Consider the following 15,848-nt stretch of genomic DNA (forward strand, 5'->3'; position numbering starts at 1 on the left):
GGTCTGTGTCCAAACTGACTAGCTTCTAACTACCCCAGTGCTTAGTACAGTGCCTGGCGCGTAATAAGTGCTTAAATACCATTTTTGTTCTTTCGTCCGGGCATTGACAGTCACCGTCTTCAGTAGCATCCATCATCGTGGCACCGGGGTAGGGGGTGGGGAGAGGTTGATGAACATTTTTGCTGACAAGGGTGGTTTAGTGTCAGGAAATAGCTTTCACAATGGGCCGGATTAACATACAAACTTCCAACAGAGTCCAGGAAGAGAGGCTCAAATCCTTGAAATCGGTGAGAAAAGCCTAAGTCATCTCATTCAAGTCTCTGCCAAAAGCAGTAACTGAAATGTTCTGTCAGACTGCAGCGGTGGTACCAGGCTCCAGATGGCCAGTTTCTAGCTACAAACTCATCCAAATAAACATCTTCAGCACCCAAGAAGCAAAGTGGCCTAGTGAAAAGAGCCTGGGCCGGGATCCAGAGGACCTGGGTTCGAATCCCAGACTCTTCCACATGTCTGCTGTGTGTCTATGGGCAAGTTTTTCACTTCTCTGTGCTTCACCTCCCTCATCTGTAATGTGGGCATTAAGACTGCAAGTCCAACTCGATTACCTTGTATCTACCCCAGAGCTTAGTATGGTGCCTGGCACATAGTAAATCCTTAATGATACCACTATTAATGATAATACTAATAATGTTGGTATTTGTTAAGCACTTACTATGTGCAGAGCACTGTTCTAAGCACTGAGGTAGATACAGGGTAATCAGATTGTCCCATGTGAGACTCACAGTTAATCCCCATTTTACAGATGAGGGAACTGAGGCACAGAGAAGTTAAGTGACTTGCCCACAGTCTCACAGCTGACAAGTGGCAGAGCCGGGATTCGAACCCATGAACTCTGACTCCCAAGCCCGGACTCTTTCCATTGAGCCACGCTGCTTCACTATTATTAGTAGTAGTATTCTCCGGGCATCAGTTACCCCATCTGTAAAATGGGGATTAAATCCTACTCCCTCCTACTCAAGATTGAGAGCCCCTTGTAAGACAGGGACTGTGTACGACCTTATTGTCTTAAATCTATCTCAGCGCTTAGAATAGTGCTTGGCACAGAAGCACTTAACAAGCACTAACCCAGCCCACACACTTCACTCCTCTAGTGCTAACCTTTTCACTGTGCCTTGATCTCACCTATCTCACTACCGACCTAGCCCAAGTCTTGCCTCTGGCCTGGAATGCCTTCCCTTCTCATATCTGACAATTACTCTCTTCCCATTCAAAGCAAATCTTCCCCAAGAGGTCTTCCCAGACTAAGCCCTTCCTTTCCTCTTCTCCCACTCCCTTCTGCATTGCCCTGACTCGCTCCCTTTGTTCCTCCCCCATCCCAGCCCCACAGCACTTACATTCATATCTGTCATTTATTTATTTGTATTGATGTCTAGACTGTAAGCTCGCTGTGGGCAGGGAATCTATTATTGCATCGTACTCCAAGTGCATAATACAGTGCTCTGCAGGAAGAAAGTGCTCAAAAAATATGCCCGAATGAAAGAATGAATGTATATATAAAAAAAAGATGTGCATCCCACCTAGGCAGAAATGCCTCTTGGTCAGTTGGTTTATTAACACGTGCCACACACCAGCCATGAGCCATCTGAGCCTCCCCACCCAGGGCAACAGGGGACCAGGTTGGGTGAAGAGTGAACAGAAAATGAAGAAAGCCCTCCAATGGGTCAGGTTTCTGATAAAGAATGAGAGGTACTGGGAGAGGTAGGAGAGCAGAGTTTGACTTGGACCCTGCTCTCCAGCTAGGGTACCTCCTTCGACTCTAAATTGGTCACTCTTCTCCTGGTCCGAGGAGTTGTTGTGATTTGGAAGGCGCCGCCTGCGTTTGGGGCCTGGGCCTGTTCTCCCTCAGACTGGGAGCCCCACATGGGACAGAGACGATGGCTGACCTGATTAACTTGGATCTACCCCAGGGCTTACAGTCCCCTCTATGTTGTACTGTACTTTACCAAGCACTTAGTACAGTGCTCTGCACAAAGTAAGGACTTAATAAATACTAGTGAATGAATGAATTAATCTGTAAGCTCGTTACGGGCAAGGAGCCTGTCCACTGATTCTGTTGGATTGGACTCTCTCAAGTGCTTAGAACAGTGGTCTGCACATAGTAAGCGTTCGATACTATTGATTGATTGTTCAGCATAGTGCTTATCACACAGTAAGCATTCAAATACCACAATTATTGGGCTTCCCTGAAGACCAAGAACCCTGAATCCTGCAATCTTTTCTGAGCTCTACTCCTCATAATGACAATATTAATAATAACATTAATGGTAGCATTTATTAAGCACTTTCTATGTGTAAAGGGCTGTATTAAGCACTGGGGTAGATAGGAAAAATATAATAATCCATAATCCAAGAAATAATAATGATGGTATTTGTTAAGCGCTTACTATATGCTAAGCACTCTTCTATGCACTAGGATAGATACAAGGTTATCAGGTTGTCCCAAGTGGGGCTCACAGTCTTAATCCCCATTTTACTCAGAAGGTAACTGAGGTACACTTAAGTGATTTGTTCAGTCACATAGCTGAAAAGTGGCAGAGCAGGAGGAAGAACAGCTATTGAATCTCTAGAAAATCTCTAGAGCAGCAGCATGGCTCAGTGGAAAGAGCCCGGGCTTGGAACTCAGAGATCATGGGCTCGATTCCCAACTCTGCCACTTGTCAGCTGTGTGACTGTGGGCAAGTCACTTAACTTCTCTGTGCCTCAGTTACCTCATTTGGAAAATGGGGATTAAGACTGTGAGCCTCGTGTGGGACAACCTGATTACCCTGTATACCCCAGCCCTTACAACAGTGCTCTGCACATAGTAAGCACTTAACAAATACCAACATTATTATCTCTAATTCTCCAAATGAGAGAACTGAGGTACAGAGAAGTTAAGCAATTTGCCCGAGGCCATACAGTAGATAAGCCGGTATTAGAACCCAGGTCCTTTGACTCCCATGGCTGTGCTCTTTCCACTAGACCACACTGCTTCTCGTGATTCTCACATTGTGAAATTCAGAGTGAATCACTTACTCTTTCCATTTTTGTTCCCGCCCTTAAATCGCTATCAGAGACTGAAGCCATCATAAACCAACAGCCCAAACACCTGCTGAGGGCTGCTTTAGGGGAGTCTCAGGGGTAGAGGAGGTCGTGGTCTGGCCTAGAGAAGTTAAAGCTGGGCAAATACAAATTCTCCCCAAAATGGTCTGATCGGATATCACCTAGACAGCACAGCACTGGAACCTAAGTCAAATGTGCCCTGGTCCCTTTAGAAAAAGCACTATCAGTCCCCTGCATTCCTAGGCCTTTGAGCTCAATTCACATACCTCAGAAACCTGAAAGGTTTTATTCTTGCTAAAGTGTCAATAGGTCAGTAAGTGTGAGGAGGCAAATCACCTCTTAGGGCATTGCTGATAAGGAAGAAGTTAAGAAACAGAGAATCAAATTAAACAGGGCACTTATTGCAAACACACTCACCACTCCATTCCCCTAGCAGCAAATTCTGCACATAACTGAGGGGCCGGAGGAATTAAAATGCTCAGTGATAAATGGCACATTGGAGATTTAACATCCTGCACATGCACACAGAGAAAGACACATACCTCTGGGTATCGTAGACAAATGAGAAAGGAGAATTTCAAGCACTGTTTTGCTGAGAGAAATCCCCTCAACTGGGAATGTGGAAAATAAGTGTCCAGTTAATGAAAGAATTCATAAGAATGCATGGTGGTGCAGGATGTGCCTAATAACAATAATAATAATCAGTATTTATTAAGCGCTTACTATATACCAGGCACTGTACTAAGTGCTGGGGTGGATACAAGCAAATCAGGTTGGACACAGTCTTTATCCTGCAAGGGGCTCACAGTCTTAACTCTCATTTTACAGATGAAGTACCTGAGGCACCAAGAAGTGAAGTGACTTGCCCAAGGTCACACAGTAGACAAGTGATGGAGCCGGGATTAGAACCCATGTCTTTCTGGCTCCCGGGGCTGTGCCCTCTCCACTACTCCAAGCTGCTTCTGCCTCAGAAACATATTGGCAATAAGCACATTCATACCTTCCCCAAAGTCCTGCCTTTCCTCTTTTCCTCTCCAGTTCCCTATCAAGCTTTGCAAAGAAGGGGATGTCCCTGCCCAGGAAGGGTCCTAATTTGTGAGGAAGAGAATGAGGAGGGATAGATATGAGCAAGATGGTCTATCCCCAGCAGTAAACTTCACTTGGAAGAGTACAATGTAATAATAATAATAATAATAATAATGGCATTTGTTGAGCACTTACAGTACTGAGCACAGGGATGGATACAAGCAAATCGAATCAGACAACAGTCCCTGCCCCACATGGGGCTCACAGTCTTAATCCCCATTTTACAGATGAGGGAACTGAGGCCCAGAGAGGTGAAGTGACTTGCCCAAGGTCCCCCAGCAGATGTGATGGAGTCGGGATCAGAACCCATGACCTTCTATCTCCCAGGTCTGTGGTCTCTCCATCTCGCCATGCTGCTTCTACAATGTAACACAGTTGGCAGACAGGTTCCCTGCCCACAAGCAGCTTACAGTCTAGAGGGGGAGACGGATATAAATATGAATAATTTATTATGATAGAGAATTTAAAAATATGTACGAAAGAGATTCCCTGTCAGGGTTACACTTGGAGAGTTTCCAGTACTCTACCAGTCTCAACTAGGAGGAGGGAGAGTCAGGCAGAGCCATATCCATTCCACTTCTAGCTTGGGCAGTGGCTAGCGAGTGGAAGGCAATCTGCTACAAGACAAAACTTACCTGCGCCGGGCAGCAGCGGCATGGGAGAGAGTCGAGGGTGGAGACTCAAATTTACTGCACAAAAGGAGGTAACGGTAAACCACTTCTGGATTTTGACCAAGAAAACTCTATGGATGCACTACCAAAATGATTGCAGATGGAGCTGGGGCGTTTTGGGAGAGATGTGTCCATGGCATCGCTATGGGTCGGAGACAACTCGACAGCATAAGACCAGACATAAGAGCTGTGGGGTAGACGGTGGGATGACCAGCAAATATCTAAAGGTCACAGATCCACAAGGCCTCACAGAGGCTCAAAGAGGGCTGTGAGGGAAGGTCATTTCCTTTAAAATAAAATTTCCAGCACATCCCAAGGGAGCAGCCTCTGCCAGTCTGGGGGCAACATTTAGCCCAATGACCCGCAGATAACTAAACGATAACCCAGGGACAGATCACCCCTCTGGAATGCTGACAGAACTTGACTCGAGATTCATCTGTTAATGAGAAGTCCACTTCTGCCACCAACTCATTTGCTGACTTGAGTCACCCTCTGACTGTAAGCCTGTTGTGGGCACAGAAGAGGTCTGTTTATTGTTCTATTATACTCTCCCAAGTGCTTAGTACAGTGTTCTGCACATGGGCGGTGCTCAATAAATATGACTAAATGAAGTAACTTCATTCATGGGACTCAGTTTCGCTTGTCAAAAATACCTTATTTCACATGAAGGAAGTCAATCCCCAAAGCTGATTTCAGATCTTCAGAGGAAAGAAATCAAGTCTCGAGACTGTACCCTAGTTTGTGGGTGTAAGCTCATCTCGAGACGGTAAACTCGTTATGGTCAGGGAACAATATCTGCTAACACTGTTGTATTGTACTCTCCCAAGTGCCTAGTTGAGTGCTCTGCTCGTAGTAAGTGCTCAGTAATTACCATTGAGTGATTAATCAAAGAAGTATTTAGATGACATAAAATAATGGTGGTGGTTTTGTTTTTAATGGTATTTGTTAAGTGCTTACCATGTTCCAGGCACTGCACTAAGCACTGAGGTGGATACAAGCAATTTGGGTTGATCACAGTCCCTATCCCCCAGGGGGCTCAAAGTCGCAATCCCATTTTGAAGATGAGGTAACTGAGGCACAGAGACTCGCCCAGGGTCACACAGCAGGTAAGTGGCAGATCCGGGATTAGAATGCAGGTCCATCTCTCAGGCCCGAACTCTATCCACTAGGTCATGCTGCTTCTCTATCAGGAGCTAACAATGTGCAGAGCACTGTGGTAAGCACTTGGGAGAGTACAATAAAGAGAACTCGCTGGGAGGAAATACAGAGTTTAGAGTATCAAATCTGTGCAGTGGGCCAACAGGGCCCTTGTGGACAAGATTCACGTCAACCAACAACACTGAAAACTTCCCAAGCGCTTAGTACAGTGCTCTACACATACAGTATAGGTTCAAAAATTGACTGAATATTCAAATACCATTGACTGATTTAATTCCAAGCAAGGGCCCCTTTTGAAAAACCATTTCCAATTTGTAAACAGGTCAAAGAACACCAGGTTTCTGTTCTTCTTTCTTTTCTTCAGAAGAGTGAAACCGGGACCAGAATGAGTGTTCTTCAAGGATGTCCAGTGTGGGTTTCTGTTTGTCCAAAGTGTGCGAGCCCCCCAAATGAAGAGGAGAAGGAATGCCAACTATTCCATTTCTTCCGATCCCCAAAGCCAAACAAGGCCCAAGGTCCCAAAGAATACACAAGAGGCTAGTCAGCCATGTTTCAGCAAATGGGATTTGAGGGGCCTCTATTTTGTCCTGAAAGATCACTCGCATCTTTCTCCCTGATGTGCGTGCGCGCGCACACACACGCACTCACATTACTTATGTTCAATCAGCAGGGGAAAAAAAATACTTCCAAATACTACCAACAAAAAACATACAAAAAACCTACTGCCTGTAGATTTGCAGTTCTCACTCTGGACAGTTAAAGCCACTCGTCCTATACAACCCAAAACGGAACGCCTGGAGGGACGTGGAAGAGACGACACTAGAGATCAGGAAAAATGAAGATTTATAAAGAGAGTTTTGCCATCCAAAGTTTTACAATTCCTGAATCCTTTTTCAAAGTGATACACGCAGGCTGGCAATGTTGAGTCTTCAGTCGCTACAACCAAGAAAGTGTGGATTCTCAATTAAACACTAATCTACAGAAAAAACTGCTACCATAAGTGACATTTATTCACGTTCTGCTATATTTACAGTTTTAACATAGTAAAACTCCAAAGTGAATTACCACTTGGCAGAAAGCACAAAAGTGCACATCAGTCGACACTTGTAACCACATCTTAGAGTTCCTGCTAACACATTTTAAAGGCAAATAGTTCAGTTCTTTGAGGGATCATCTGCAAACACCTTAGAAAAGCAAGAACTGCGGTTCGGTTTTGTTAGGGATCACCTCAAAAGTCCCCAAACCAATTCCCCTTTTTGGTTCCTGTCCCGGCACCCCTTCTTGCCCAACGACAACCACAACAGAGACGGTTTTGAGAGAGAGATCGAAAGAGTGACACTGAGTAATTCTGTGATCTCTGTCACTGTTGCCACCCCTGCACCGCGTGAAAACGCTTCTGAAATTCACAAGCCGGAAGTTAGAACGCTGCAAACCTTACACGAACAACTCTCAGAAACGACTTTCGTGCTTCCTTCCCAGTAAGAAGGCCCGGGCCTGACTTTACCTGCTGGATTTTTGCCCTGATTCTGCTTCCGGGGGCAGACGCGGCACACCGGTCTGGATTGATTTATTTTCAACGGCCAAAACATCTCACGGGCAGAAATGCAGTCGTAACGAAAGGTTTTCCGACTTTTGAGAACACCCCTTCCAAAATGGCCAGCATTGAAACATATCTTACACTCAAATATCGAATCCCCAATTCACTGGAAGATGGAGAATGAAATAAAGCAAGCCCGCCCCCTACTGACTACCAGGAGCTCTGCTCATGCCATTTAAATGACTACAAACAATATACTGTATAAGGCATTAATTAGTACATCACAGACTGGATTGCGAGATAGCTTCCTCAAACATTAGCCACTAATGATTTAATGATTACAGATTTCTGCAGTAACTATTAAAATTTTACACCTAGAAAGAGACAGAGGGAAAGAGAGAGAGAGAGAGACAGCGAGATAGGGAGAGATGTTCTTCTTCAACAGTACTTCCTTTATTTTTTTAAAGCAGGTGATTTATTTATTCTTCTGGGTGCAGAATCTTGATTCACTTCCTGCCCGTGTCCTGTTGCTTCTTGGGGGGAATTCGTCAAGGCAGGAAGGCATTTGCCAGAAAACATCTGTCGGAGAAGGATATTGAATATTGAAACTATAGTTAGATTGTTATTTTGGCTCAGAAGGATGTAGTCCACAAAAGAACGCAGGATGTTTGGAGGCCGATGAAATGCATGGCCGCAGAGCTATAGAACTGCACTGATGTCACACCAGTCAACTGTTTCACGTAGGACGCCTTACTCTTTTCATTTAATCAAGCTTCCACAATTGTGACGAGCAGAACGGGAAAATTTGCCTTCTCCCAAGCTCCCTGAGGTAGGTAGCGTCTTTCTTAAGACCCCAAATGCAATAAACAGAACATTTAGCAAATGACTAAAAGTGTTAATGATGGAATAAGGCACTTACTATGTGCCAAGGTCGGCGGAAAGCTCTTGGGTCAATTAAAATAACTACATTGAGACTGGAATCGTGCCCACTCGTGAGAAAGGCATATATCTATTCCCCATTTTCAGATGAGGACAGCGAGGCACATAGAAGCTAAATGTGGCCTAGTGGAAAGAGCATGGGCCTGGGAGTCAGAGGACCTGGGTTCTAATCCCAGCTCTGCCACTTGTCTGCAGTGTGACCTTGGGCAAATCACTTACTTCTCTATTCCTCAGTTACCTCATCTGTAAAATAGGAGTTAAAATGTGAGCCCTGTGTGGGAAGGTTGGACTGTGTCCAACCTGATTAGCTGGTATCTACCCCAGTGGTTAGTACAGTGCCTGAAACATAGTAAGAGCTTAACAAATACCAGAAAAAAAGTGACTTGCCCAAGCCACAAATCAAGCAAAGAGGCCCAACTACAATTCTAGACTGTAAGCTCATTGTGGGCAGGGAATTTGTCTGTTTACTGCAATACTGTATTCTCCCGAGCGCTTAGTACAGTGCTCTGCACACAATAAGTACTCATTAAAAAGGACTGACTGGCTGACTAACTCTGGTCTCCTGACTCCCAGTCCCAAACACTTTCCACTAGGCAGCCCTGCCTTCTCCCAATTTTTCACACTACTCGCTTGACCATGCTGATTTGGAGGAAAGGAAGATTTCCAACCACGATAATGCAGACACTGATGGGAATCTCCCACTATAAACAAAGATGGGCCTTAGTCCAGTCACCAAGCAGCGTGGCCTAGCGGATCGAGTATTGGCCCGGGAGTCAGAATGACCTGGGTTCTAATCCCGGCTCCGCCGTATGTCTGCTGTGTGACCATGGGCAAGTCACTTCACCTATCTGTGCCTGAGTTACCTCATCTGTAAAATGGGGACAAGTGATTAGCTTGTATCTACCCCACTGTTTAGTACAGTTCTTGGCACACAGAAAGCGCTTAACAAATACCATTAAAAAAAAAAAAGATGGACAACTTCACCAAGAAATTAAAGTACTAGTGGAGTGGATTGATATTACTAGGCACCCCTGATGGCCCACACCAAACTTCTGCAACTGCTCTGTGTAACTGAACACCATGTAGGCAGAACAAAGAATTTGAGAAGATTAAGATACAAATTAGGTACAAGAGATGGTGGTTTGGTTTACAAGTCTTTATTTCTCATTTAAATGAGGCAAGGCTTGGCTGAAAACTCATTAAAAAGGAGGGGCAAGAAGGGAAAGGACAATTGCTAGCTAGGAATTTGAAAGAACAACTTGTCTCCTGAGGCTAAAAACAGTATTAGTTGGAAGGTCATGGGTTCTAATTCTGCCTCTGCCACAGGTCTGTGTGACCTTGAATAAATCAATTAATAATAATAATAATAATGTTGGTATTTGTTAAGCGCTTACTATGTGCAGAACACTGTTCTAAGCGCTGGGGTAGATACAGGGTAATCAGGTTGTCCCACAAGAGGCTCACAGTTAATCCCCATTTTACAGATGAGATAACTGAGGCACAGAGAAGTGAAGTGACTTGCCCACAGTCACACAGCTGACAAGTGGCAGAGCCGGGAATTGAACCCATGACCTCCGACTCCGAAGTCCAGGTTCTTTCCACTGAGCCACGCTGCTTCCCCTGTGCCTCAGTTACCTCATCTGTAAAATGGCGATTGAGATTGTGAGTCCCACTTGGGACAGGGACTGTGTCCAACCTGATTTGCTGGTATCTACCCCAGTGCTTAGTACAGTGCTTGGCACATAGTAAGCACTTAGCAAACTCCATCATTATTATTATTTCCCCAGTGCTTAGCATGGTGTGCTCGGCACCTTGCAAGCGCTTCATAAACACAATCATTATTCAAACACAGTCTCCGAAGATCCTTTAGGTTTTTCAAGCAAATACACCCTGATATTTTTAAATCTTTGGCTTCGCACACGACAATGGAACATCTCCAAATTAAGGGAAATTACAACTCCCTACTTTTTGGGCAACAATTCTGGTCTGGCTCTTAATAGAGCCAGAAGACATGATACAACACTCATCCGGTGGCAGGTTCCTCTGATACAAGGATGAGGCTTTGTTTCTCAAGCCTTCACAACGCAGGAAAGGCTACAAGAAGCCCTTTCAGTAAAGCTCCTCTCTACACCACTTGGCCAGACAGGCCAGAAACAGATACCGGAACTTGAGTGGGATGGGATCTCGGGGGCTTGCCGGAGAAACTGACATTTTCCTTTCCTCAAGGGTCAGCATTTTTCATAGCTTTCGGACACTTATTTTGAAAAGAAGGCTCTGGCAAAAGCAATCCAATAGAGCCAGGTTTCGAAACCTCCCAGATGGAGTCAATGGGACGAGGCTACTTTTGTTTCTAAAGAGGAAAGGCGCGACAAGAAGTATCAAAAAAAAAGAACACAGAAGGACTGACAGAAGCCAGGAACTCGGTGACAGAGAGGAAGCTGAGCTTGATAAAAGGTGCGGGAGGAAGAAAATAAATGAAACAAATAACCGGAGGATGGATGCCAAATTTGAATTTGGCAATGCGGCCCCAGAATTTTCAATCTCTGCCATCACAGTCCAAATAAGTTCGTGTTTTGTCAGTTTCCATTACTACATGGAAAGTGATGAAATAAGTACTACTGTCAAAACATTCTTGTTTGCAGGAGTGAATGACACAGTCCAGAAAGCCACTTCACAGCTCTGCTCCGGGGTTCACGTCTTCCTGCTTTAGCTCCCTCGAGTTGGCGACACTCGATTCTCACGTCAAAGTCGGGTGAGTGCTAAAGATCCACTTAGGGTCAACCGGACAGGTGGCCCAAGGGTGGATTTCACCTTTGAGCCACCTGAAGCTGATTTAAGTTCAATGTGGACAGGGAATGTATCTGTTTACTGTGGTATTGTACTATCCCAACCGCTTAGTACAGTGCTCTGCACACTGTAAGCGCTCAATAAATGACTGACTGACAGACTGTGTCTTTATGGAGGAGCGCAGGCACTGGGGCCAGAGAGTCAGAAGGACCTGAGTGAGCTCCGCCACTTATCTGCTTTGTGACTTTAAATAAGCCACTTCACTTCTCTGAGCCTCAGTTAGTTCTTCTGTAAAATGGGGATTAAGACTTGTGAACCCCACGTGGGACAGGGACTTTATTCAACCTGCTTAGCTTCTATCTACCCCAGTGCTTAGAACAGTGCTTGACACAAAGTAAGTGCTTAACAAATACCATTGTATTAAAATCCCCTGACAGGAACCTGGCCCTTTTGGGATGAGGTGGCCCTTTTGGGACGGGGGTAAGGTGTGGGGAATGACCTCCGACCTATTCTGGAAATGCAACAATCAATCCCACTTGAACAGAGGATACGGTTCGATGGCATGAGCTCAGAGAGCATGCCCACTATGACGACAATCCCTTGGTCTCCTCTTTGTTGGCATCACATTTTGCTAGAAATTTCAGTTGCTTTTTGACTTTAATATAGCACACTGAAATCAACCCAGCAGTAACTTGGAGAAATACACTTTCCTTTGATCCAGTGAAGGGGAAGAAAGCCACTGAGGAGGAGGACCCAGGAACAGGAGTGAAGCTGGGATGTTGTGAGCCCAGAGGCAGTAGCTTTATTTAAGCATGGGGGTGGGATGCGGAAGAGGGAACATCAGAAGAAAAGGAGAAAGAGGAAGGGAAGAGGAAGTAAAGGGGGCAAAGGGAGGGCTGCCTCCTTCTCCTTCTCCTCCCTCCTATCTCCTCTGATCCCAACCAGGCCAGCGCTGGATGTAATAATGATAATTACAATAATCACAATAAAATAAGTGCTTACTATATGCCAAGCACTGGTCTAAGGGCTGGGGTAGATACAAGGTAATCAGGTTGGACAAAGCCCCTGTCCCTAATGGGTTCACAGTCTTAATTCCCATTTTCCAGATGAGGTAACTGAGGCACAGAGAAGTCAAGTGACTGCCCAAAGTCTTTTGTCCCTCAGGACCACACAAGTCCTGTCTAGACACCAAAGTTCCAGAGACCGACTCGGTGATTCAACTTTGTCTTCCCTGGCCAAGTGGCAGGGAGACCTGGGCCCACCCGTGACACCCACCTAAATTTCTATTTCGAGGTTTCCTCCCAATGACCCCCAGTTCCCTGCCAATTTTATATGGGAGGAATCAGTGGGCAGGTTGAGGGCTAGCACTCTCTTCCATGGGCCACCAGACAGAAAAAAGGGCAGCTTCTGTTTTGGTTTTTGTTTTTTTTAATGGTATTTGTTAAACAGTTAGCATGGCTCAGTGGAAAGAGCCCGGGCTGGGGACTCAGAGGTCATGGGTTCAAATCCCAGCTCTGTCGCTTGTCAGCCGTGTGCCTTAGGGCAAGTCACTTCACTCCTCTGTGTCTCAGTTCCCTCCTCTGTAAAATGGGGATGAAGACTGTGAGCCCCATGTGGGACAACCTGATGACCCTGTATCTCCCCCAGTGCTTAGAACAGTGCTCTGCACATAGTAAGCGCTTAACAAATACCAACATTATTATTAAACAGTTACTATGTGTCAGGCACTGTACTACATGCTGGGGAGATACAAAATAACCAAGTTGGACACAGTCCACGTTCCACAGTTTTTATCTTCCTTTGACAGAGGAGTGACTTGAGGCACAGAGACATGTAAGGGACTTGCCTAAGGTCACACAGCCCTCATTAGAGTCATCATTTTATTCCTCCCCCTATTACGGGGCTCCCACTTCTGGTTGTCTCTGGATCCACCCCCTCTTCCTTAGGGCTGAGATCGGGGTCCAGCACAATACAGGAAAGTAGGCATCCATCTGTCCTCTCTGCTCCATATTAATCGATAGGATTTACTGAGCACCTACTGTGTGCAGAGCACTGTACTAAGTGCTTGGGAGAGCACAAGCTTTTCCAGGCAAATGTGACCTCTGCCCTTGAGGAGCTTAAAGCCTCCCTGCCCAAGCCTCCCCACTAAAGAATAGACCAGGGAGAGAGGTCAGATTGGTGGGGGTTCTCCTCAGAGAAATGGGAGAGGGGAAACCTCCTTGAGATTGACTTAGCCTGGGTTGGCCATGATAGGAAATGCGTCGCTTCTGGGCTCCCAAAGTTAGAAGCAACGTGGCCTAGAGAAAAAGCACGGGTTTGGGAGTCAGGGGTCTGTGTCCTAAACCCAGCTCTCCCACTTGCCTGTTGGGGGACCATGGTCAAATTAGTTCATTAATCTGGGCCTCAGTTTCCTTATCTGTAAAATGGGGATTCACTACTTGTTCTCCCTCCTACTTAGACTGTTAGTCCCTTGAGGGACAGGGGCCGTGTCCATCCAGATTACCTTGTGCTTAGTCCAGTGCTTGGTCCACAGTAAGCACTTAAATACCACAGTTATGACCATCATCACCACCTGCTTGGTTTTTCAATGTGTTTTTTCTTTTTTTGGTATTTGTTAAGTGCTTACTATGTGCCAGGCACTGTACTAAACACTGGTGTAGATACAAGCTAATCAGGTTGGGCACAGTCCTTGTCCCACATGGGGCTCAGAGTCCTAATCTCCATTTTACAGATGACGGAACTGAGGTCCAGAGAAGTGAAGTGAGTTGCCCAAGGTCTCAAAGCGACAAGTGGGGGAGCTGGGACTAGAACCCAGGTCTTTCTGACTCTCAGGCCAGCGCTCCGTCAACTAGGCCATGATGCTTTTCTCCACAGTCCCAAGGAATCACTCATTTCTAGGTGTGAATTGTTTCCCCTAAACACAGTAAGCACCCAGTAGAATGCCCCGGGACAGCCATGTCCTGTACCCAGAACTACAAAACAGTCTGTCCCAGGAGGGTTAGTAAGGTGGCTAAGAGGAGAGTTACCTTTAGTATATAAAGAGAACTCTGGTCCTGGGAAGAGTTGAAAAGGTGTCTGGCATCTTCCGAACCTTTGCATAATTGATAAATCCTCTGAGAAACAGGAGAAAGCCTGATTAAAAAATAAAAAAAGCAGAGGGTCATTATGGCTTTAATCCATATATTATGACTGTTACTTATCACAGATTTAAACCCCAATCTGTTCATTTTTGTGATGACCTAAGAGCCTTAACCATGACCAAGAAGACTGGACAATAAAAAAAGTATCTTACAAATTTTCTGTCAAAAATGGCCATGATATACATTCTATTTTTCTACGTTTCCAAAGGCCTCTTCACCTGAAGCTCCAATATACAAACCAAGTAAAGAACCTTAGGGCCAACTTTTAAGCCAAAACCTTTTGAATTTATGCTTACCTCTGACATCCACCGCTCCCAGAGAGTAGCAAGGCTGGAGGGTGTGAAGATTCATACTAGAATAGGCCTCACACCCCAAATCCTACCAATTGTCACTGTCCAAATTTTAAGAAATTTTAAATTTTCAAAATTAATAATCCTGATAAAAGTATACTACATGTTTTTTTTTCGGTAGAAACATATCGTCAAACAACGGACAATTTTGACCTGCGCAACACTGATAATGTCCAGCAGATGGCAGACCCCCTTCACCCTTTTCAACAAAAACACAAATCCACACTATCACTTAATTAACCAGAATTTCCGAAGCTTTCTCTTATAAACAAGACAAATTCTGTGCTATACAAACCTGACCCTAATTCAGTTCAGTAACATAATGCAAAGCAGCATGGCCTAGTGGAAAGAGTACAGGGCTGGGAGTCGCAAGACCTGGGTTCTAATCCCAGTTCTGCTGGCTGCCTGTTGCGTAACTTGGGTAAGTCATTTTACTACTCCGTGCCTTAGTTTTCACATATATACAATGGGGGTAAAATACTCCTTCTCCCTCTATTCAGACTGTGAGCCCCATATGGTTTGGGGACTGTTATCCAATCTTCTTATCTTGTACATACCCCAGAGCTTAGAACAATGCTTGGTATATAGTAGCCCTTAATATCATAATTTATCCATTTTTCTTTATTTATAAGCCAGCAAGGAGCCACAAAATCTACACAGACTCATGCCCCCATTGCTGGAAAAAGCCACAGGGGCAGCTCTTCCGCCAGGTGAGTCGAGAAAGTGTTTACTTTCGCACTTACAGTGGGTGTCAGTGGCTAAAATAAAGTGCAAAAAAAAAAATTGACTGCATTAATGATAATAGTAATTGTGATATTTGTTCAGCGCTTACTATGTGCCAGGCACTGTACTAAGCACCGGGGTAGACACAGCATATCGGGGTGGACAGAGTCCCTGTCCCACGTAGGGTTTACAGACTCAATCTCCTTATTACAGATGAGGTAACCGAGGCCCAGAGAAGTGAATTGACTTGCCCAAGTCCACACAGCAGACAAGTGGCAGATCTGGGATGAGAACCATGACCTTCTGACTCCCAGGCTCGGGCTCTTTCCACTATACCATGCTGCTTCTCCATTGA

The 15,848-nt window shown here is 45.2% G+C and overlaps 1 protein-coding gene across 3 annotated transcripts in view; it reads right to left on the bottom strand.

The window, feature by feature from the left end:
• Positions 1-6,843: 6,843 nt before the first annotated feature.
• Positions 6,844-15,848, bottom strand: part of NDFIP1 (Nedd4 family interacting protein 1) — a 51,505-nt gene continuing 42,500 nt past the window's right edge. For all 3 annotated transcript variants that reach the window (XM_029051399.2, XM_029051398.1, XM_029051400.1), the window contains exons 7-8: positions 14,307-14,412; positions 6,844-8,133 (exon numbers count right to left, since the gene is read on the bottom strand). In XM_029051399.2, coding sequence (XP_028907232.1) covers positions 14,309-14,412 — 104 coding nt within the window. In that variant the 3' untranslated portion in view covers positions 6,844-8,133; positions 14,307-14,308. The remainder of the gene's footprint in view (positions 8,134-14,306; positions 14,413-15,848) is intronic.

The sequence above is a fragment of the Ornithorhynchus anatinus genome, chromosome X1 (genome assembly GCF_004115215.2).
Source record: "Ornithorhynchus anatinus isolate Pmale09 chromosome X1, mOrnAna1.pri.v4, whole genome shotgun sequence".
Lineage (NCBI taxonomy): Eukaryota > Metazoa > Chordata > Mammalia > Monotremata > Ornithorhynchidae > Ornithorhynchus > Ornithorhynchus anatinus.